The sequence below is a fragment of the Arachis hypogaea genome, chromosome 13, assembly GCF_003086295.3.
Source record: "Arachis hypogaea cultivar Tifrunner chromosome 13, arahy.Tifrunner.gnm2.J5K5, whole genome shotgun sequence".
In the NCBI taxonomy this organism is placed as follows: Eukaryota; Viridiplantae; Streptophyta; class Magnoliopsida; order Fabales; family Fabaceae; genus Arachis; species Arachis hypogaea.
In genome coordinates this window covers 135,703,794-135,726,541 of record NC_092048.1, presented here as the reverse complement: position 1 = coordinate 135,726,541, position 22,748 = coordinate 135,703,794, and the positions used below count along the sequence as shown (strand labels likewise).

Below are 22,748 nucleotides of genomic sequence, written 5' to 3'. Positions count from 1 at the left end.
GGACGAACCACAACCCTTGCTACTGCCCAGGATCTCAAAACATACATTCGTTCAGTTTAAAAGCAATCATCATTGTTATCAAATCTCAAACATTAACCTGGAGCAAGTGAGATGAACCACAACCCTTACTACTACTCAGGTATCAGAGCTACATTCATTCAAAACTCCATAATTAAACCCATTTATCATAAACATCCTTTCCCGTCTCATACCCGGAGCAAGTGGACAACGCCACTGCCTACTACCCGGGGTTACACATCACATTTCAACATTTTCCATTATTATCCATTTAACACATTCATTCATTAATCATATATGCATTTATACTCAGCCATAATCCATAATAGCTTTGCCGTAACCAGGCAATAACTCAGCCATCCGGCTCACAGTTCAATCCAGAACTAGCCAATTTATCAACATGGCTCCGCCGTATCCGGCAATAACTCAGCCATCCGACTCATGGTTCAATCAAGAACCATCCATTTATCAATAAATATAGCCCTTCGACTCATGGCATACACGGTACTTCCACCGTCATCCTCCATATCTCATATAATCATCTTTGATCATCATTGATCATAACTTTTCCCATTGCTTCATTCGCAAGTTACCACATCCCCTAGCTCTTTTCTCATTGTTAGGCATATCATAATGATTTAATACATAAGGGGTGAGATCGGAGGCTTAGAAATATGAGATTTAGCTTTTAAAACTCAAAAATCAACTTTGGCATGAAAATAGGGCCACGCGCACGCATGGATGACTACAAAGCTCATCGACGCGTATGCGTCATACACGCGGATGCGCGGATTGAAACACAGCCAGACGACGCATACGCGTCAGCCATGCGTACGCGTGGGTGCATTTGCGCCCCAGGCACAAAACTGGCACAACTTTGGCACAACTTTCGGGAAAATGGCTAGGCAGTGGGTGCAGCGCATCGACGCGCACGCGCACACCACACGCATGCGTGGATGGTGCCTTCTAGAAGAACGGCGCGCTCGCGCCATGTGCGCCTACGCGCGGGGGGTCATTCTGCAAAAATTTTTTTAAGTTAAAAGCTGCAGAATTCACAAATTCAACCCCCAATCTTTCGACGGACATAACTTTCTCAGTTTAAATCGTTTTCCACCCGTTCTTCAAACGGCATGGACATCCCGGATCCAATTTTATTTCTAAACAAGTTTGGCACAAAACGGGGATCCGAAGTCCAAGTTATGTTCTATCAAAGTATGCCCAAAAATCATGTTTTCACTCAAAACCACAAAGTGCCATTTTCAAAACAAGCCATTTCCGACTCTTTTCAAAATCAACCAAAACATGCCAATTTCATCCCTTTTCTTTGAAATCAATCAAAGTATATCAAAATCGACATTAAGCCTCCTCAACTCATACACTAACACATTACCACAATTCACAAAATCGCCATATAACCATTTTTACCCATTTCAAACAAATGGCTAAATTACAAACACATTAACATGTCATACATCCTTCCTCATCTCAATTTCTAACAATACTATTTCCAATCAAGCATCATTATACATAATCAATATCATACTCACTATCACATGGTTTCACCCACAAATCAACCTTAATCATTTCTCAAGCATATATCACAACATACATATCTCTCATGCATCATCATACCATCAAGGCATCAATAAGCATGATCACATATATGACCACATAACATACTTCAACCAAAACCAAACATACCTCATCTATACAATTTCACCCAAAATTACCAAATTCCACGCTTCAACTCCTCAAACCTTATTATTCAATAACCAACCCAATCATTCATGTATTCATTATTTGAAATTCATCCAATCACTTGTGTCATCATACAATGCACACATCAACTTACCTTCCTTACCTCTTTCTGGCCTCCTGCCCAAAATTCACGGCCTCCGGCCCAATTTCACAATTTAAATGCATAAACCACAAATCAATACTTATTACCCAATACATCAAATTCTCAATACACCAAGCATACAAGGCCACACAATTCTTAACCCAATCATTAATTCACATTACATACCAACTATGCATATTAGCACCAACCATTTACACAATCCAAACTTAATCCTAGGGGCATCTAGCCTAGAAATTCTCATCACACCACACGGTACTTAAATGAAACTTAAACCGTACCTCTTGTGGCTAAACCAATTGAGCCTCTTCTACGGAAGTCTCCACCAACCCTTAGCTCCAAGCTGCACCAAAGCTCTACAAGCAACACCAACCTCCCAATTGTGCATCAAAATCACCAAATACACTAACATAACCAATATCACATACATACATCAACCTAGGGCTCATAAAAATGACAAATCACAAGGGTTTGAGCACTTCTTACCTCAACCCATATGAAGTAGGGATAGAACCCACTTGGAATCCATGTTGGAGTATCCCTAAACACCAAAAAATCACAAGATTTCAACACCAACTACCCAAAAACGTGTAACAGTGTGGAATTTCAAAAATTGGACAGAGATGAATGGAATACTCACCGCAAAACTTAGATAGAATTGTAGAGGATGAGAAGAGCGACGCGTGGCCGCAAACGGCTCGTCAATCGGAGCCCCGTAACTCAAGTTATGGTGGTTTGAAGATCAAAGAGAGTTAGGTTTTCTCTCTTCTCTTCTCTCTTCTCAATTCAGCGCCCCAACCCTTCCTTTTAGGGTAAAATGAGCTGAAATGCTCATAACTAATATTTATATATGTTAGGTCTTGGACCCATTTAGGCCCAGTTCACTTATTTTTGTCCGTTGGCCCAATTTTGGGCCAAAACCTTTAAGATTAGCGCTCCAAATCGCGCTTTAAATATTTCTACCTCCCCTAATAATAATTCCTCATTTCTTAATCTTATTTACTCATAATTAATTTTCTCGTACCAGACAGACCTCAACCGGTACTTCCGGTCAAAATTCCACTGTGCGCTTTTACGCAGAAAACTATGTTTCGACTCGGAAAAATTCACTGAATCTAAATATCATATTTAAATCATCAAATTCCAATTGTCAAATCTTCCAACCATATTCGCTCCTACTTAACTTATTATTCAATTAATTTCGGTTAGATTGGGTATGACCACGTCTTCGGACAGAGTGCCAAGACTCCCGAGGAAGTGTATGGCCTCGCGAGAAGGATGATTAGCTGGGTCTCCACAGCTGCCAATGAATCCAAATTCTGAGTAGGTCTTCTTTTATTTTATCTATCTGTATTGAAATTTTAAGTTATTGCTCTATATGCCTGAGCTTTAGAGAGGTTACTATCTCTCTCTTCTTTTATCTTTACTAAGTCACATTTGGACATTGTATCCTTTTCTTTGCTGAAAGGAATAAATTATCTAATTTCTTTGGAAAAAATTAGTATATAAAAAGGTTGGTAGGAGAGAATAAAATGAATAAAATGAATATGTTTAATCAATTAGTACTAAAAAAGGTTGATAGGAGAGTGAGAAGAGAATTGAAATTGTTATCTCCCACTATCCACGTGAGAGAACCATTTCAATTATCTACCCCACTATCTCATCAATCTCTCTTAACAATTGTAAAACGATTATTTTTATTTTTCAAATTTAAATCAATCCAATTAGATCATAATTTAATTTAATATTTTTTAAAATGAATATGTTTGATCAATTAATACTAAAAAAGAGTACATAAACAATTTTAGTTTAAATTATATTATCCAATAACATTGATTTAAATTTGAAAAATAAAAATAACAGTTTGAAAGAAATTAATGAAATAGTGGGAAGAGAATTGAAACGGTTATCTCTCTCACGTGGATAATGGACAGTGTAAGATAACTGTTTCAATTATTTTCCTACTATCCCCATCAATCTCTCTTAACCATTGCTAAACAGTTATTTTTATTTTTTAAATTTGAATCAATCCATAATTTAAACTAAAATTTTTTATGTACTCTTTTTTTAGTATTAATTGATTAAACATATCCATTTTAAAAAATTTGAAATTAAATTATGATATAATTGGATTGATTTAAATTTGAAAAATAAAAATAACCGTTTGCCAATTGTCTGGAGAGATTGATGGGATAGTGGGGAGAGAATTGAAACGATTATTTCTCACGTGATAGTGGGAGATAACAATAACGATTTCAATTATCTTCTACCGTCCCATCAACTTTTTGAGTACTAATTGATCAAACATATATATTTTAATTTTTTCTACCAACCTTTGTATGTACTAATTGTTTATAATATTAGTATTTTTTATCATTTTTAATTTAAAAAAAAAAATACATGTCATGATATATACGTATAACGCCACATGTCTTATTTCATTCACACTATAAACGAAATACATATAAAATTATCTCATTTATACTTTAACAAAAAAATATTTATTTTAATAAATATTTTTAAAATTTTTTATTTTGATAATTATTATATTTATTTAATTTATAAAAATAAAAGATCCCGCTATTAGGTAGTACTCAACAATCAACAGCTACCAGATATACAGGAAAGATGCATCCCCATTGTACCCTCTTTTGTAGATCGGCTAGCGAAGATAACCGCCACATCATGTTGCCATCAGCATCTTTTCATTTATCTTTTACATTAAGTAATAGAGTTTAGTGTTCTATTTTAACTTTATTAGCTTTTATTACGCCTTATCGGTACTTTAAGATAACTTTCAATGCCCTGGAATAAAAGCAAAATGACGGGATTACCCTAAATTTAATAGTAGTTGGAAAAAAAGATAAATAAATTTTTGATCTTTTAATTTATACATATTTAAATTTTAGAGATTTAAAAATACATTTAAATTTTTTATTTTTTTAAAATTTAGATATATTGATTTTTTATATTTATTTGGGTTTATCAGATTCAACTCAAAAATTAAATATAATTCTCGTTGCACTCACTTAATTAATATAAATGTACACGTAAAAATTTTTTTTAAATTAGACTAATTAAATTTAGGAATCGACATATTCAAATTTTAAAAAATTCAAAAACTTAAATATAATTTTAAATTCTTAAAGATTTAAATATAGCGAACCGAAAAATAAGAGATAAATTTATCCTTTTCTCTAATAATTAAGAACTTAAGATAATAAACTCATGTTACCAAATAGTATGCTATTAAGATTTAATTCGAATGAGTTGACCATGTGTAAAAAATTATTTTGTCACTCAATTATGCACTATTTTATTAACTACAAATTCAGTTTAAAAAACTATAAATTTAACGTAATATTTTTAAAAAACGTTTTATAATACTAAAATTAATTACCAAATTAGTATGTAATTATATATATTTATACATATTAATTCTTATAACTTTTAACTAAATAGTCAATCATAAGAATAATCAAATTTATATATAATAAAATAATAATAAAATATTTATATATTAAATATATATTTTTATATACAATTGATAATTGATTCTGTATATATAACATTATTAAATAATAATTAAATAATATATAATAATTTTAAAATCACCAATCGCTCAATCCCTTAATCAAAAGGGTTAAAATTTCTTAAGAAAAAATATATATAATAATTGAAAGTTATATTATTTAACTTAACATTTATATTTATAATTATATACTTATTATATTTAATATTATGTATTTCTTCTAGTAATAATTAATGATGTTAAAAAAACATAAAACAACTTCCAAGTTCCAACTATCTATAATTCTATAGTTCTCAAAGTATGTCCCAAATATTTTTTATTTCTTAAATGGATGACTATTGCGGCAAAAGAATTAATCACCTAGATTGAATGGAAGAAAGGATAAGTTATCCAATAAAATAATATTAAGTTGATAATGGAAAAGTAAAAGCAAATGGAAAGAAAATATCTACAATAATGTGAAAGGCAATGAGCAAAGCATGAGAGGCAAAACTGTATACAAAACAAACAAGTTTGGTTGCTCATGTCATGCATTATATGAGTGAGTGAAAGACTGCCCTTTCATTTTCATTTTTTCATAAGGGAATAATACTAGTACTACTCATTACTTACATTCACAACTCTTCATTCACCAACCAACCATGGCTTCTTCTTCAACCAGGATCTCCAGGCTTCTCTCTCGCTCCTCCGCCTCTCTCTTTTCGCGAGGTATACTTGCTTCTTTTCCTCCTTCAAGTTTTTTTACGCTGTAAATTCAAAGCTCCTCGTTTTTGTTTTTTGTTTTTGTTTTTGCCCCATCATTTTCAACAAACAAAAAATGATAACTTTTTCTTGCCATTTGATTCCCTATCGAAATTGGCTTACTAGGTTTGTTTTCATTAATGATGATAAAGATCGCCGCAAAACTTAATAGGAGCTTGGTGAAAATAAACACGTGTGGCAAAAATGGGGGAAAAGGGTGGAAAGAGAGAGAGTTCATTGATTGCTTTGTCCCTTTCATCAACCACCACCACCACCACTATTCCGATGATTCCTATGTTTTTTCTTTGTCCACTGTACTTTTCAGTTTTAGTACTGTATCTGGGTCTATGGGGTGTAACATTCTGAAGGCTACAACTCATTAACTCATCTTCATGGCATTTATTTCAGCTTTGTCATAAATAAATAAGGGTTGGTGTTTTTTGATTTGGGATTTTCAATAAAAAGTTTTACCTTTTAGGCCTTACAAAGGCGTTGACCTTTTTGTTTTGGATGTTTGGAACGAAAATGGAAATCTTTCAGGTGGGAAGGGTTACCTTGGTGCAGGATTCAGCAGATATAGCACTGCCACTGCCCTTGAAGAAGAACCAATAAAACCAGCAGTGCAAGTAGAACACACCCAACTCCTGATTGGTGGGAAATTCGTTGATGCTCTTTCTGGTGAGCTTTCCAATATTTTTTTGTGTTTATTGTTGATCTTGTTTTTTCCACTATAGTTGGACATGAAAATCATAAAGTTTGCATCTTTTACTGCCAAGAGGAAAAAAAGTGTTTTGAAGTTTTTTTGTGGGGGGTATCTTACCATAGTGTTGGGGTTCCTCTTTGGTATCAGGTAAAACTTTTCCAACCTTGGATCCAAGAACAGGGGAAGTGATTGCTCATGTTGCTGAGGGTCACTCTGAAGATGTTGATAGAGCAGTTGCAGCCGCAAGAAAGGCATTTGATCAAGGGCCATGGCCTAAGATGACAGCCTATGTAATTCATACCATTGGACCTTTATTTTATTCTTTTTATGAGTATATAATCTTTGTATGATTATCCGCTTAAAATCCCTTTATGTTTACTTTGATTTTGTATAGGAAAGGCAAAGGATATTGTTGCGAGCTGCCGATCTGCTTGAGAAGCACAATGATGAGCTTGCAGCACTTGAGACCTGGGATAATGGGAAGCCATATGAACAATCTGCTCAGATTGAAATCCCAATGCTTGTTCGCCTTTTCCGGTACTATGCTGGTAAGTAACTTAAGGGATTCAGAAATTGCTCTTCCTCCTTTCATTTTATGAGCAACAATGCTAAAATTTGTTAATCTTGATGTTCTCCAGGTTGGGCAGATAAGATCCATGGTATGACCGTTCCGGCTGATGGGCAATATCATGTGCAAACATTGCACGAACCGATCGGTGTTGCTGGTCAGATCATTCCCTGGAATTTCCCTCTCCTCATGTTTGCTTGGAAGGTTGGACCGGCATTGGCCTGTGGCAATACAATTGTTCTCAAAACCGCTGAGCAGACACCATTGTCTGCTTTGTACGCAGCAAAACTATTTCATGAGGTGGGACATATTCTCTATAAATGGAACCATGCTCATTTACTGGTTTGGAAGATATAAAGAGGCGTAGTTTAAATTAAAATAGCTTTGATGATCAATCTTTCTTCCAAATTTATAATCTGTTTGGCAGGCTGGACTTCCTGAAGGTGTTTTGAATGTGGTATCAGGCTTTGGTCCCACTGCTGGCGCTGCTCTTGCAAGTCACATGGATGTGGATAAGGTGCCAAAATATTTTAATTCTGCAGTGGCATTAGATTCATTTTATTGATGTTTTGTTACTAAAATAAGTTTCTTCTGTAGTCAACTAGATGCCAAGAATATACTTCAGACCATGTCCCCTGTAGTCCCATGAAATTCTATAACAAATTTCATTGCAATTAAATTTTCAATTTCAGTGTTTAGTACTTGATTTTTACCCCATCTAATTATCGGACATCTAGACATGATAATGTCTTCATAGCCTGAATTTTGGACAATTGCTTCCTTCGCAGCTTGCCTTTACTGGTTCTACTGATACCGGGAAAGTTGTCCTTGAGCTAGCGGCTAGAAGCAATCTTAAGCCAGTAACTTTGGAGCTTGGTGGAAAATCTCCTTTTATTGTATGTGAGGATGCCGATGTAGATCAGGCGGTTGAGCTAGCACACTTTGCCTTATTCTTTAATCAGGTATATTTATAAATATAGAATTCTTGCGACATAAACAATTATCTTTCCATAGGATTAAGCAGATTTTGATTGGTTCTCTTTAAAAAATCCAGGGACAATGTTGCTGTGCTGGGTCTAGGACATATGTACATGAACGTGTATATGACGAGTTTGTAGAGAAAGCAAAGGCTCGTGCTTTGAAACGTATTGTTGGTGATCCATTCAAGAGTGGAATAGAGCAAGGTCCTCAGGTAAAATTTCAAATAATCCTTTTCATAAAACCTCATGCTTGTGCTTAGTGCTTTTTTCTGAACTGTCTTTTTTAGTGTGAAATAGTGACAATTTGTTATCAATTATATGCTAAGTTAACTCAAATGCCAATTACTGATGAATGGAAAAGTCTTAAATGTTTTAGTGATTGCAATGTTATATACTTGATGCTTCTGAGTATAGAAATGCACATAGAATGCTACATTGCTGCCAATTTCATATTCCATTGTTTCAAGATGCGAGTTGTTTGAAATGCGTGGCTATACTGATGATTTCATTTATGATAACAACCATCAGATTGATTCTGAACAATTTGAGAAGATACTGAAGTATATCAGATCCGGCGTTCAAAGTGGAGCTACACTAGAAACCGGAGGAGATAGACTTGGCAGCAAGGGCTTCTATGTTCAGCCTACCGTCTTCTCAAATGTTGAGGTATAGCATCTTGTAGTTGCTCTTCCATCTTATAAATGGAGGCTGAAGTACAACAATTTTAGTGACATTAATTGTATTTTGTTACAATTAACAGGATGGCATGCTGATTGCAAAGGAAGAAATATTTGGCCCGGTGCAATCCATACTAAAATTCAAGTAATGTGTCTTGTTCTCTTGATATAATGGTAAAGTTTGTTTCTTGGACTAATATGTGTGTTAATAATCTCAGGGACCTCGATGAGGTTATTGAAAGAGCGAACAACACGCGGTATGGACTGGCGGCAGGGGTGTTCACGAAGAACATAGACACGGCGAACACGCTGACGAGAGCGTTGAGAGTTGGAACAGTTTGGGTGAACTGCTTTGACACATTTGATGCAGCAATTCCATTTGGTGGTTACAAGATGAGTGGGCAGGGAAGGGAAAAGGGAGAGTACAGCCTCAAGAATTACTTGCAAGTCAAGGCAGTTGTTACCCCTTTGAAGAACCCTGCTTGGCTTTAGGCATTTGCCATTACTATTTACTACTATACATCAATAAATAGGAGGAACTCCAATCATGATGATAATGAAAATTTTCTTGTGTTTTTTTGCTTTGTACACATGTGACATTGTTTATGATTTGTAAGTTGTCACCACTCTCTAGTCTTTTATCTCTATCCTTTCTCCCTAGAATTCTTCCACAATGTAATAAAAAAGAGAGAGATTTTCAATTGTTGCCTTGATGGGGATGGTCCATAATGTCAGAGTTAATCACACTAACACTTATCATATTTAAGTGTTATAATTAAATATAAAAGAGATACCTATGAAACATGTACTATTGAATGTAGATAAGAGAGTCAGAGTAGTGGGAGTGTGTGGGAGCCTCGTGAGTTGAGCCCTGGCGGCACAGTTACTGCCATCTCTTTCTGTCGCTTTCTGTGTTGATACATCCTCCACGTGTGTCTTGTCTTTTTCCTCACTTCTTAAATTTATAAATTATTTTTTGTAATTTTCAATTTATTTTTTTAACAACACGATAAAAAAAAGTCAACAACATGAAATGTTCCGAAACAACAAATCATCCAACCTTACTCACGTCTCATCTAAAATAACAAGTGCACCTCCACTAGTTGAAATTAAACTACCAAACGCCTCCTCCTCTCCTTCATTCTTCGCCTTATACTTCTTTAGTTAACATCTTAAACCTTCAACTCCATAATAAATCTCTTACCACTTGTCCACTTGTTTTTAAATTTTCTCTTGAAATTACTTTAACTCTGAAGTTGCTGATTTTAGTGACTTCTCCAAAATAAGCTGTCAAACGGTCAAACCTTTCAGTATTAAGTTTAAGGAGTACTCTCTCTCTCTCTCTCTCTCTCTCTCTCTCTCTCAGTTTTTTATTTTTTATTTTTTGGTGCGCTTTCTCTAGTAATAGTAGTATAACGGAGTAGTTTCCCCCTTTTCTCTTGTTTATCAAATTTGGGCCGTTATGCGGATAAGTCCAACTCAAGACATTGGGCTTTGGACCCAAAAAGGGAGTGTCTTAAGATATTTTTTGAAAGTATTTTTGCATTGTTTGGGTTTTGTTAAGCCAAAAAAACAACTTCTGGTCAAGAAACTTGAGTCGATGCTGTAAGTGGTGGACTGGAACTATGTAAACCAATAAAAAATGAAAGAAAAGAAAGATATAAGAGGACTATTCATGACCAAAAAAGAAAACACAAAGGACTATTAGATTTTGTTTTTGGTTTTTTATTTACTCAATCAGATAACCTAACTCTGTTATTAAGTAGGAGACTACTGACCCAAAAAAAAAAAAAAAAAGAAGGCGATTAATTAGACTTAAAAGTTAAAACACTGACTTTGAGTTCATGTTATTATCTCATAACAAATAGATAGATAAGTAAATAAAGTATACCATTTTCCATAAAATACAAAGTGTTACTCAGGTTTGTGTACAATATATATTATTTTGTGATACTAGAAAAATGTATATCACAAAAAAAATTTCTCCAAAAGATAACATGAAAGATAATAAGAGGACTCAAAATCTCTAATCTCTATTTTAAGACTTGTGTCCCACATGGCTATATGCTATGAGAGTGACTAGCCATCTCTGGCTGGTCTAGGCTGTGTTTACTGCTGCCGATTGCCGAAGGTTCCAAGGAAGGGGAAAAAAAAAGGTTTCTGTTTAGTGTTTATACTCTTTGTCTACTTTCTTCTTTCATCTTTTAAAGTTTGATATTAAAATAATTTTAAAGTTGTTATTGAAATCTGCAATTCTCAACGTTCTATTCGGATGGATCTACCCCTGTGCTGGGCACATGCCACATGGTATGCACCCAATATATCATTACAAGTCACAGCAACATGCTTTTTTAAGGATCTATATTATAAATAAATAAATATAAGAATAATGTTATATACATTATTTTAGTGTATATATATATATAAAAAAAAAAGACAACGTTTATATTTTAAAAAAAATCAAATTTAACTTTTCAATCCCTTAACAGTTAACATGTGCCTTTATAAAAGTTAGAAACACATAACCCAAAATGGCCATACTGTATTTTTCTGAATTGGTAACATATTCTGTGCATGTTTTCTTATCATTAGGGGACCAACATTTTGATGTGATCACAACATGGCATGGGCATCATCACATGGGTAGTTGGGTATGTGAATATCAAAATTCAATGTAAAGTAAAAATGGCAATAGAGTTTACTATTAATTAACTAGTAACTATAATTTGGTATTGAAGACTTTTACCTTTCATAAGTAGAAGAAGGAAAGAAACCACAAGAAAGTTAACATCATTATTTCACAACTATGTGAAGAAACTTGAATGCGAGTGTATAAATATATGAAGTATTGTTATTGTAGATACATACATAAAATTACATGCATTATACATTGACTTGACCATATTGAATGTTCTATTGAAACCACAACATTACTATTATTCCCCATTCCCCACTCAGGTGAAGAAAAATAATTAAAAAAAAATGGAAAAGTATAAGTATGAGAAAAAAGAATAGTTAAAAATATTTATTTATGTGTTTAGTGGCATTCTGGTGGCATGACTTTATATCTGTTCTTGTCAGTACAATAGGAGTAAAACATGAGCTTCTTTCTAGCCCAATCAAGTGCTGCCATCTGTTGTGGGGATAGCTTGGTAAATTGAGGTCCATTAACAGGGTCTACACCAGAAGAAGGGGTGGATTTAGAGCATGCTAATGGATCAGAAGTGCAGCCAGCGAGTTGCATCTCTGAGAATGAAACAACAAATGGTGCATACTTGTAATCAACAGGGTATTTTCCACCATGTGTGGCCCATTCTGAACCATCCCATATTGTTGCATACACCGACATCGGTTTTGATGGGAAAACAGACCCGTGTATGAATTCCCTCACTGGAATGTTGTCCACTAGGAACCTACAAAAATTCAAATTACAATTCTTTTCACAACTACTCCACTTGTATAATATTAATATTGAAAAGCATAGGTACACAATTAATACTAAATTATGTGAATAATAAATATGTATAGGTATGTAGATGATTATGTTTATTATTTTTAAATGGATGGTTATTTCTTTTGACTTGATTTACTCATGCACAGTTAACAGATGTTCAAGTCACTAGGTGTGCATATAGTTATCCTAATGTTTTACAAAAACTATTGTCTACTTAACAAAACCTAATTAATATATCAATTTAATTTTAAAAATAAAAAATAATTTATGTCTTTTGTTTTTATTTTTTTTTAAGAATATTTTTAATATTTAGTTACATTTAAAATTATTTCTAGACGTTAATTTCATGTAAAATGTCAAGGACAAAATTAAAAACTAATAATAAGAGTAATTTTGACATAAATCGAAAAAATTAGGGATAAAATTGAATTAATAGAAAACGTTAAGAATAAAATTGAATAAAATTGGTCGAAGTATTTTTAAAAATAATCGCAATCATTAAGAATAAAAAATATATTTTATCTAAATTTTAATTTACTGTTACGATCATATAAAATTTTTTTAATAATGACATTTAATTAGATTCACTTAAAGAAAAGTATGTTTGATAGAGATTTACATGAAGTGAATTTTATGTGAAGTTGATTATTAAGAATGATTAGATAATTTAATATATTTAATTAAATTATTATTCACTAATTTTAATTATTAATTTCAATGACTTTTCATAAGATTCTACCAAAATTTTTTTGTTTTTTAGGAAAAAATTTATGTATACTAGTGAAAAATGATTTACACGTCATCCAAGATGATTTGTTATACCAAAAACTCTAGAAGCTATACGAGATTACTCTGTTTTGGTGAAGGAGATGATTAGTGATTAAGGTTCTTACACTGTATGATAACTGTTCCACAAGATGCTATAGTAATGGTACTGCTTTGTCGGGTCGAACCAGAAGTAGAACTTTTCTTCTCTTCCAGTGCTCACGCTTCCATTGGCATACACATTTGTTTGGATAACCCAATCGTTCCTCTTGTCATGCCCAAGAAGTTCGATATCAATCTCATCATGGTTATGAGGGAATTTATCTGCATTAGACAACTGGTATATACAACACTTTATCTAGTTAGTTTCACAATGATTTTCTGTTAATTATAAACTAATATCTAAGCTTTGACTTATTTTTTATTTTAAGATATATTATTTATTTATATTATTAGGTAGCTTACATAGAAGGCAACTACAACTCCAGATGATATACCAGCTGGTAATTTGATTGCAGCACTGAAGAATCCATAGTAGTAACTGCTTTTGGACACTAATCCGGAGCCTGCAATAGAAGAATAATCATGTTTGAAGAATTGATTATTATATAATACTAGCGGCTTAACAGGCACGAACGGACGCACCTGAGAGTTTGTCGAGAGCCAGAGTGGCCATGGTCCCATTAGCAAGAAGCTTGATATTGGAGGCCCCAAAAGCATTAGAAAAATTAGGATCAATTGGGACACGAGGGAAGGAATTAGTCAAGGGTGTCACAGTTGGAGCTGTGAAGGGCCTAGTGCGTGAAGAAACCACGTTTGCTAATAAGATTATTAAGAGAGGTGAGAAGAGAAGCTTGAGTTGCCAAATTAGTGCCATGTCTAGTAGTGTATTATGAGTAGAAAAATGTGGCCTATATATTGGGGTGTGGTGGTGATGGTGGCTTAATACTTAATCTATTTTGCTTAGTTGTTTTGTAGCTGGCTATTTTATATGTATATGTTTGGGGTTTGTTAATAAGTGATCTGATTTGGATGGTAAAGGCAATGTATCAAAAGGAGTCATGTGAGTATGATTTCCTTAGGTTTGGGCGTTTGGCAGGGTTGTTGCTCTGTAGGGTTGGCCTTAAAGTTAGGGGGAGCATGGAAATCGGGTGAGACATCTTGTTTAATGTTTGATGGGCACCCTCACTCCTAGTCTCACCCGCATGCTTCTTATTTCTTACATAAAAACTAAAAACTAAATAAAAATATTAGTAGTTTTTTTACAATGAATTATTGCAAGTATAAGGATTAAATTTAAATTCCAATATAGTAGATGAGTAAGCTCACTACTTGGACAATCTAAATTGATCAAAAATATTTAATAGTTAATGTTTTTTCTTGTATTTAAGTTAATACTAATCAATTATCTGTTTTTTTGGCTAAAAATGTTGGTATTTTAGTATTTGGCAGAAAAATATTATTTGTGCCCAATTTTAATGTATGGTTTATATTAATAAAACTGATGGTAATAACAACTGGTATAAGAGTTTGTTTGGGTGAGTTTTTTTAAAAAAAAAAATTTTGAATTATCTTTTTTTAAAAGATTTTATGAAAAAGTAAAAATAATTTTATATTGGAATATCTCATACAAAAAAATCTTTTTATCTATCAATTATGTTTGGATATAATGATATAAAAGTATTTATTTATTTATTTATTATATGAAAAATAATTTTAAAAAAATCTTTTAAAAAAAGATGTAAATTACAACTTCTCAAAAAAAATATTTTTTATTTTTTTAGTATTTTTACTTTTACTATTAAAAATTTATCAAATACACTAAAAAAAATTATTAAAATTTTTTTTATCAAAATAACGACGTTCAAACAAGTATTAAGTCTTTTTCCTTGGTAGAGTAATGTATAGGCAATAAAAAGGGATATTAAGGAGTTGTTTGTAAGTAAGTTTTGTAAGCATTTCGATGGTAATGGTATAGTTGATCAATATTTTAGAACCTTTTTTTTCTTTTTCTTATTTAAGACAGATATAAAATTATTGATATTTGATTAAAGGAGAATAAATCTCTTTCATTCGATTATTGATATTTGAACGAGTGATCTCCACCTATTAATAAAAGTTATGAAATATGCTATGATATTCATTTTCAAGATAGGAGTTTTAGGTGGGAATAATAATGTGCGTTTATATTAAGTATTTTTACTAAAACAAAGAAAATTAATTTTTTTATTTAAATGAACATACAGTTTCAAAGAATTGTACATTGACTACATTGAGAAAAATGAATGGAAAGAGGTCCATAATTTGACTTAAGTTGGATAAAGACTTTAGGCGCAGTGGATGGAGTTCTCAATTTCCCATTCTTGTAATGGGAGCTGTGATCCGATTGGAAGCAACTCATTCATGATTCAACTTCAAAGCGTGTACGTACGTCTTGATTCCATTGCTAATCATTTTTTGCATTTCAATCAATCATAATCACTTTTTCCTTCTAACTCATCATTACAAAATAATTTATTTTTCATTTTGTTAGTTAAGGATTTGGATCTTAGTAAACTTGTTAGGATTTTTTTTCTTTTACCAGTGGAATTCGAATAAGAAAAATTCTTATGTGCTTTAAAAGGAAATTAAACATTTTAACATATATTATTTGTTTTTTTGACATGTTAGTAATGTAAATTTATTGCTTTTATTTTAAATCAAATTTTTTAAAATTTAAATTTAATCAAATTCGTATTCATTGAGTCGTACGTAATGGCCCATCAAATTTACATATCTGAAATTGAATTAAATTGAATTGTCATGGCATACAATGATAAAAATGATTCTTTCAGTCCAAAAATCCAGCAATATATAAATGCCCTGGTGATTCCAAACTGGGTAGTTGGTAGGTAAATAAACAGTTAAATAAATAACTCGAGAGAATCAAATGAGGGATCCATGAACTTTGATTAATTAATTTAATGATATATAGTATAGTGCTAATGACTAATAAGTAATGAGGAATGATTTGCATTGCATGGTTAGGGAGAGAACAAAAAATGTCAAAGTATCTTTATGTCTGAAAGTGACCAAATCTGACAGGAGTGACTTAGCTGGCATGCAGAGGAATCTGATACGACTTAAAGACTGAACAGTCTAACAAGCTTGAATTGATTCAGATGAATTCACTTCCTCGATTAAATAAATATCAAAAATTTAAATTTTATCTTGTATATATAATCATTTATACACAATTTTTTAAATAAAATTTAGATTTATAATAAATTAATTTTTAATTTATAAAATAAAAATATTAAAAACAACAAAATACTACAGTTATACATATATTTTATGCAAAATATTATCCTTTTAGTAACTTTTTGTTATTAAAATAAAAATTTAATTAACATGCATTTTAAAAATACATAATAAATTTATTATTAATAAAAAAAATTTAAATATTTTTATTTAATAAATAAAAATAAATATGTTAAAAATTTAATTTTTTTATATTTTTAATAATTTTTTATTTTAAAAATTTAATATATATCTTTTAGATATAAATTAAATAAATCTTTAAAATAAAAAATATTTTAGTACTTGTATTTTTAATAAATAATTATTATTTTATACATTTATCTAGAAATAGATTAAAATTATAAATTTAAAAGTTTTTATTAAAAATATAAAATATTTAAATTTTTAATATATTTATTAAATAACAAAATATAAATTTTTTTATGATAAATTTATCATGTATTCTTAAAATATATGTTAACTAAATTCTTTTTTTATATATTGAAAAAATTTTAAAGTAATAATAAATAATGGAAGAGGTTGCAAAGTTGCAATAATGTTGCATGCATCCCATTAAGGGAAAAGGACATTGTGAATTGAAGGCGGTGGTAATGGTGTTATATGCTGATTTATGGCACGCCCAATTTACTTTTCTTTTCTCTTCTCTCTCGGTCATAAATAGCTAAAACCAAAGAAAAAAACAAGCTAAAGATGGAGATGGAGATGGAGATGGAGATGGAGATGAAATCCAATAGGATGGCGCATTTTCAATTATTATTATTAGACAATTTATTGTTTTTTTTATTAAATGTAAAGCGCACTCTATTATTATTATATTTATTTTATTTTATTTTATTTTTTCTATTAAAAAAAACAATCTTAACTCTTTATTTGGCTCATACAAGTATACAGCACATCTATATAAATAATGTATGTGTTTTTAAAGAGAGAAACACAATAATATATTCTAAAAAAATAATCTTACTAGGGAAAGTTAAAATATTTACTAAAAAATTTTTTAATTTTAATTTTTTTTATTCTCAAATATATATTTAGCCTAAATGGAGAAATATTCCTAAACTAATTAAAGGCGGCGAATAATTGGAAGAAAAATAAAAAGGTCACAACCCATCACACACAATATTATTGATAGCATGGACAAAAAAGTGTGCAAGTTGGGCCAGCTTGCATATATATATATATAAAGGGGGAAGGGTTGAAGTCTCCATCACCTGTATGTTGGTGTCACCCATTGGAGTTTAGTGTTATTATGATCAGTCTCAACTTGATCTTTATCCATGTTGAAAGCTATGTTTGAGCTATAGCTCAATTCTAAAATTTCATGGTTTTTTTTATCATTGGTATTTTAAGATTTGAAGAATGTCAGAAGAGAGTAGAATTTATTTTTTTTAGTCAAGTAGTTAATCAATAATATTTAAAAGTATTGACAAAAAATATAATATTAAACTACTGAACTAAAAATATTGAATTATTAGTTAAAATTATTGATCAATATAACATAAAATTATAGTCTTTTGAATATTTTTCTAAAAATTTTTATTCAAGATTATATATCAAGTATTTTTTAGATGAAATCAAACATTAATAATAGGAGTTTATTTAGGGCATAAACTAAATTTATTATTAATAAAAAAAATTTAATATTTTTATTTTAATAAATATATTAAAAATTAAATAATTTTTTTATTTTCTCAATTGATAGCTTTAACATAGTAATTAAATCTTTAAAAATAGATTTCCCGTGTGTCTATAAATAGGTAATTTGGCATAGGTATTAGTCAATTTTTCATTACGCAATAAAATGTGACAGTTGAAATTATCATTTTGGTTCGATACAGGACTATGATAGTATGATGTAGACTTCTCTATAAATTAGGTTTGCATCAGGTATTATTAAATTTTATATTTTTGGACTGTTTTATTTCCTTCTTTCTTTCTTTCGACTAATATCCTTCGTCACTTGTTATGATAGTTTTGATACTGTATACATACTGTATCAATCGAAGAATAAATAGTTAGGAAATGATATGTGATCTGAATTGAGAATTGTAAAATAAATATATACAGTGTTTAATTTATTTTTAATGTATATTTTATATATCAAAATATATTTAATACAGGTAGTAGATTTAATATACACGTAACGTAGTTATTTAAAATAGATTCGGTTTAATTGGATTTCATATATGCAAGTTAGAGATATGGATATGATTTGCAAAATATGTGGGTTGATTTAATTTGGATATTATTGCTATTATTAATATTTGAATTTATTTTAAGGCTATTTAGTCTTGAGGAACAAATCATTTGCGATAAGATAAGATATTTTTTAATATAATTAAATATCAACTATTTAGGATTTTTTTTATGCCTACATAAATAGTGAAACTGCCCTATAGACCAAGTAGTTTTCACAATTCAAGAAGAATGAGAGAAGATTTACTTTTGTTTGTTTATGTCTGACAATCAATTTCTGTTCTTCTTCAAGTAAAATATGTGATCTGCTTTTGTTTGTTTGTATGTTATTTTCAATTTTAAGAACATGTTTTTCTTCTTATGGCTTCATATATACTTTCCAAAATAAAGCATGGAAACTAGAGAGATCAAAACTCCACTTTTTTGCCAGCTTGTGCCTCTGCTTAATTACTGCTTAATCTGCCAAGTTCTATAGCTGCTTAATAACTTCTATTTTTTGGTTATTTATTTTGATATATAAAACATGCTTCACATAGTATTTTATGTGGCTAGAAAACAGATAAATGCATAGTTGTTCATATCTTATTATTTCAAATAATACTAGATCATTTCTGTCTCTCATTCTGTTATTGTTTATACAACAATTTCTGTTCTTTCCTTGATCATATATTCTAGATAATGTAATAGAGTGTGATTATTATGATGATGAGATATCTAGTGCCTTTTCTAGACTATGTAACACTTTTGTTATAGAGGGCCTTTCTTCCTTGAGCCCTATGCAAGACAAAGCTAGCTTCAGTATGATGCCAAATGCTTCTACAGAATACTCTCCATTGAGTTTAGGGTCTGCAAATTCTGAAATATCGCCACCTCTAGCAGAATCTTTGGCCTGAAAAAGCAAATCCATGAATGGATTAGGGGTAAATGTTAGTTTGGTACTTATAGATCTAGTTTGTCAGATACACATCCTAGGATCATAAAAAATGTCAAAGGTAATTTAGTGTTAAAATTGCTATGTACACTTTAGTCTTTACAATTTTAGTCCTTGAAATTTTTTTGTGGGCCATTTTATTTTTTGGTTAGTAAATCATCAATCAACTGTTATACTAAATTACTGATATTATGATTTCTCACCATTTTACTTAGTGACATTGGTCTGTGAAAATTGCTGTGAAGGAGCCTTTGTCCTGATAGAAGTTGCAACAACACTATGCCAAAGCTGTAAACATCTCCAGAGGCATTCACATGGTGATTTGTCCTATACTCAGGATCTATATAACCAAATGTTCCTCTCACTTCGGAGCTCACATAGGATTGATCCACATCCATAACCTTGGACAACCCGAAGTCTGAAAGTTTTGCTTGAAAATTGGCATCAAGAAGAATGTTTGCTGGCTGATCATAAACCATACATTACAAAGAAATGTGAGTTCTATTTGACTAGCTTCTTTCTTAAGATTCAATGGACTTAAAATCCCAGATAAGATTGTCTACCTTTATATCACGGTGAACAATGCAGCCACCTGGGTAGTTTTGTAGAAACTTGAGGCCTCTTGCACTATCAACAGCAATCTCTAGTCTTTGAATCCATGAAAGAACTTTATCATAGTCTGTCACAGTTAACTAATCAGTTCAAGAACTTGTATGGACAGAGGAAGCTTAGAAGGAAAAGTAAGTACCAAATAGCCAATGTGACAGGCTTCCATTGCAGCACAGTTCATAGACTAGGAAGCATTCAGATTCATTGTTTTCGCAGTATCCGAGCAGCGTAACAAGGTTCGGATGTTTAACATGGGAAAGGCTTTTCACTTCTCTAACAAATGTTTCCATGTAACTTCCATTGGTAATATGCTTCACTGCAACATGTAGACCATTGGAGAGTATACCTTTGTACACTTTCCCTGGAATTGAAACAAAAAATCAAAAATGGAGAATCTTTTTATTTCATGTTACAGGTTTTATGATTCATGAATAATATTATTATCTCAGCTTGATATGAACATGACTGTTATCATTTTCCTTGTCATCATTGTGTAGTTTATGGTACAATTCCTATGAAGACAGCTTTCTTTTCTAACTTAATCTGATCATAAATGTAAATACAGAAAACTATCATCAACATTGTTAATCAAAACTCTTGAACTTGTATATTATTTACCTGATGATATCAAATCCCATATATCTCAAGGCATATTCTTACCTGCCGAACCTTGGCCAATGAAATTCGCGGCGCTGAGATTGTTAGTTGCTACATAAACATCCTTCAAAGTTATTTTAACTGATGCTGAATCCTCATAAACTGAATTACATCATATCATGGTGTCAAATAAGAGATAAGGAAATAAATGTTTCAGGACCATAAAAGAAAATTTAAAAGGCTCTTTTTTCATGAGTACCTTCTAGTAATGTGGGAGTTGTAGCACCTCTTTTTCTTCTGACAAAAAATGCAAGTGCTGCAAGAAGTACTACTACTGTGACTCCAGTTAAAGCAAAGGCTAGAATCTTGAGACCTGTAGTCATCATATTCTTTTACATAATCTATTATGAATCTAAGGAGAGAATTTATGTCTCACATGTTATAAGGCTGAAACTATATACCTGGCTTAGCATTGCCCCCCTTTGCTTGAATTTCTTGCTTATCTGTGAGAGGTTCATCAACATGCATATTAAGTCTATAAACATCTGTTGTTTGAGTTTTATAATTGAATTAGTTTGTTCTTTCTAGTGTTACCCTTAGGCCTTACTATAATGATCTCCATTAACTTGTAATAACTATTTTTACAATTTACTTATAGTAACTATTATGTAATTTTAATGAATTTTTAATATGTATACTAAAATCTTAAAAGACACTATCAAACTATAGTTTAAGACCTCACCTTCAGAAATGGTGTTTCCCCCTATACATTTATAAACTTTCTGAATTGATTCTCTATCATAAACTTTGATGCTTGTCATTGAGATAAGAACAGCAAACCTACAAACATCATCACTGAAACTCTCTGATTCTGATTCCTTTGTATCCTCTGATCTTACAACTATATCCTCCCATGATTTCAAGCATGAACTGCAGTTTCCATTTGGCTTGTCATTCATACAATCTTCATCTAATCTCCTTAAATTTTCACCAAGCTTCTTGGTGACATCCATAACAGTGTAATCAGAGCAACCACCGGCTCCCCTTGTCAACTTCTTGACCCCGCCGCAGAGCTTAAAATTCTTCGCCGGCACGAAGCAGTTTTCTTGCTCTGAGGGGTTCAAAAATATCTTTCCAGTTTTGTTGGCATGAAGCCCCAAGGCATATAGATAATCATCAAAAAGTGGTTGACAACAAGTATTGATGAATCCTCCCCAACTATGATGTTCACAGTTTGAGTTACTCAAGGTTGAAGAGTATTGAATGTTAAAGACACAATTGCTGCTGGCAGAATAAGTTTGGGAACACAAAAGAATAAAGGTAATGAATAAAAGCATGAATTCTTTCCATTGAAACATCATTATCACATTAGAGCTTGAGAAATCTAACATGGTCTGCATGTTGATTTCGATGTAAACAATAAATGGTTACTAAACTATGAAAATGTCAAACATTATGACACTTTTTAGATGAAACCAATATATATAAGATAGGGATATGAAAGATTTTACAAATTATTAATACAAGTAGTAGATAGGCTAGCTTGGAGTTGGAGTTATGTGAACTTGAAGGCATGAGAATTGAGCAAATGGCTTCAAGGTGGTCCTTATTGTCATTTTCCTCTCTTCAGCAAAAAATTATGTAGTTTTCAACCTGCCGCTTCTAATGAATTGCCGTGCATTTGGAATTTATGTGTGTAACATTTCTATTTTCAGTTACGCGTGTGCTTGTTACATTTCCATATAGGATAAAAAACAAGAAATGCCGGTTGTTTCATGCATTGAAAAAAAAAAAAGATTTAAGCAAGAATAATTCTAAA

At 31.5% G+C, this 22,748-nt stretch overlaps 3 protein-coding genes and 1 long non-coding RNA gene across 4 annotated transcripts; 2 read left to right on the top strand and 2 right to left on the bottom strand.

Annotated features, from left to right (window-relative positions):
* The first annotated feature begins 5,818 nt into the window (after positions 1-5,818).
* LOC112791810 (benzaldehyde dehydrogenase, mitochondrial) lies at positions 5,819-9,778 on the top strand. The gene is made up of 11 exons (XM_025834783.3): positions 5,819-6,116; positions 6,690-6,827; positions 7,000-7,142; positions 7,247-7,400; positions 7,491-7,720; positions 7,848-7,937; positions 8,209-8,382; positions 8,475-8,612; positions 8,929-9,066; positions 9,161-9,222; positions 9,296-9,778. Exons 1-11 carry the CDS (start codon positions 6,050-6,052, stop codon positions 9,567-9,569), a joined length of 1,608 nt encoding a protein of 535 aa, XP_025690568.1. The 5' UTR covers positions 5,819-6,049; the 3' UTR covers positions 9,570-9,778.
* Positions 9,779-11,873: 2,095 nt separating this feature from the next.
* LOC112791808 (probable xyloglucan endotransglucosylase/hydrolase protein 33) lies at positions 11,874-14,654 on the bottom strand. The gene is made up of 4 exons (XM_025834782.3): positions 13,942-14,654; positions 13,762-13,862; positions 13,425-13,633; positions 11,874-12,490 (listed from the first exon to the last, which is right to left on the bottom strand). The coding sequence occupies exons 1-4, from the start codon at positions 14,171-14,173 to the stop codon at positions 12,115-12,117; spliced, it is 918 nt and encodes a 305-aa protein (XP_025690567.1). The 5' UTR covers positions 14,174-14,654; the 3' UTR covers positions 11,874-12,114.
* Positions 14,655-19,349: 4,695 nt separating this feature from the next.
* LOC112791807 (probable serine/threonine-protein kinase PBL1) lies at positions 19,350-22,593 on the bottom strand. The gene is made up of 8 exons (XM_025834781.3): positions 21,672-22,593; positions 21,391-21,432; positions 21,189-21,302; positions 20,993-21,091; positions 20,472-20,693; positions 20,287-20,402; positions 19,927-20,187; positions 19,350-19,681 (listed from the first exon to the last, which is right to left on the bottom strand). Exons 1-8 carry the CDS (start codon positions 22,327-22,329, stop codon positions 19,490-19,492), a joined length of 1,704 nt encoding a protein of 567 aa, XP_025690566.1. The 5' UTR covers positions 22,330-22,593; the 3' UTR covers positions 19,350-19,489.
* On the top strand, positions 19,647-20,792 carry LOC140178029 (uncharacterized). The gene is made up of 3 exons (XR_011870036.1): positions 19,647-19,784; positions 19,939-20,217; positions 20,445-20,792. It is a non-coding gene; the product is annotated as an uncharacterized lncRNA (long non-coding RNA).
* Positions 22,594-22,748: the final 155 nt, after the last annotated feature.

What these genes read in the sequence shown, in the direction of transcription:
- LOC112791810 (XM_025834783.3), top strand. Translation starts at nt 6,050, where the DNA reads ATGGCTTCTTCTTCAACCAGGATCTCCAGGCTTCTCTCTCGCTCCTCC. An exon ending in CAGCAAAACTATTTCATGAG is followed by an intron (nt 7,721 to 7,847) that starts GTGGGACATATT and finishes TCTGTTTGGCAG; the next exon opens with GCTGGACTTCCTGAAGGTGT. An exon ending in GAATAGAGCAAGGTCCTCAG is followed by an intron (nt 8,613 to 8,928) that starts GTAAAATTTCAA and finishes AACAACCATCAG; the next exon opens with ATTGATTCTGAACAATTTGA.
- LOC112791808 (XM_025834782.3), bottom strand. Translation starts at nt 14,173, where the DNA reads ATGGCACTAATTTGGCAACTCAAGCTTCTCTTCTCACCTCTCTTAATA. An exon ending in GGCTCTCGACAAACTCTCAG is followed by an intron (nt 13,863 to 13,941) that starts GTGCGTCCGTTC and finishes CTTCTATTGCAG; the next exon opens with GCTCCGGATTAGTGTCCAAA. An exon ending in TGGAACAGTTATCATACAGT is followed by an intron (nt 12,491 to 13,424) that starts GTAAGAACCTTA and finishes GAATTTTTGTAG; the next exon opens with GTTCCTAGTGGACAACATTC.
- LOC112791807 (XM_025834781.3), bottom strand. Translation starts at nt 22,329, where the DNA reads ATGCAGACCATGTTAGATTTCTCAAGCTCTAATGTGATAATGATGTTT. An exon ending in GGGAAACACCATTTCTGAAG is followed by an intron (nt 21,433 to 21,671) that starts GTGAGGTCTTAA and finishes AACCTCTCACAG; the next exon opens with ATAAGCAAGAAATTCAAGCA. An exon ending in TTGTTCACCGTGATATAAAG is followed by an intron (nt 20,188 to 20,286) that starts GTAGACAATCTT and finishes GTTTATGATCAG; the next exon opens with CCAGCAAACATTCTTCTTGA.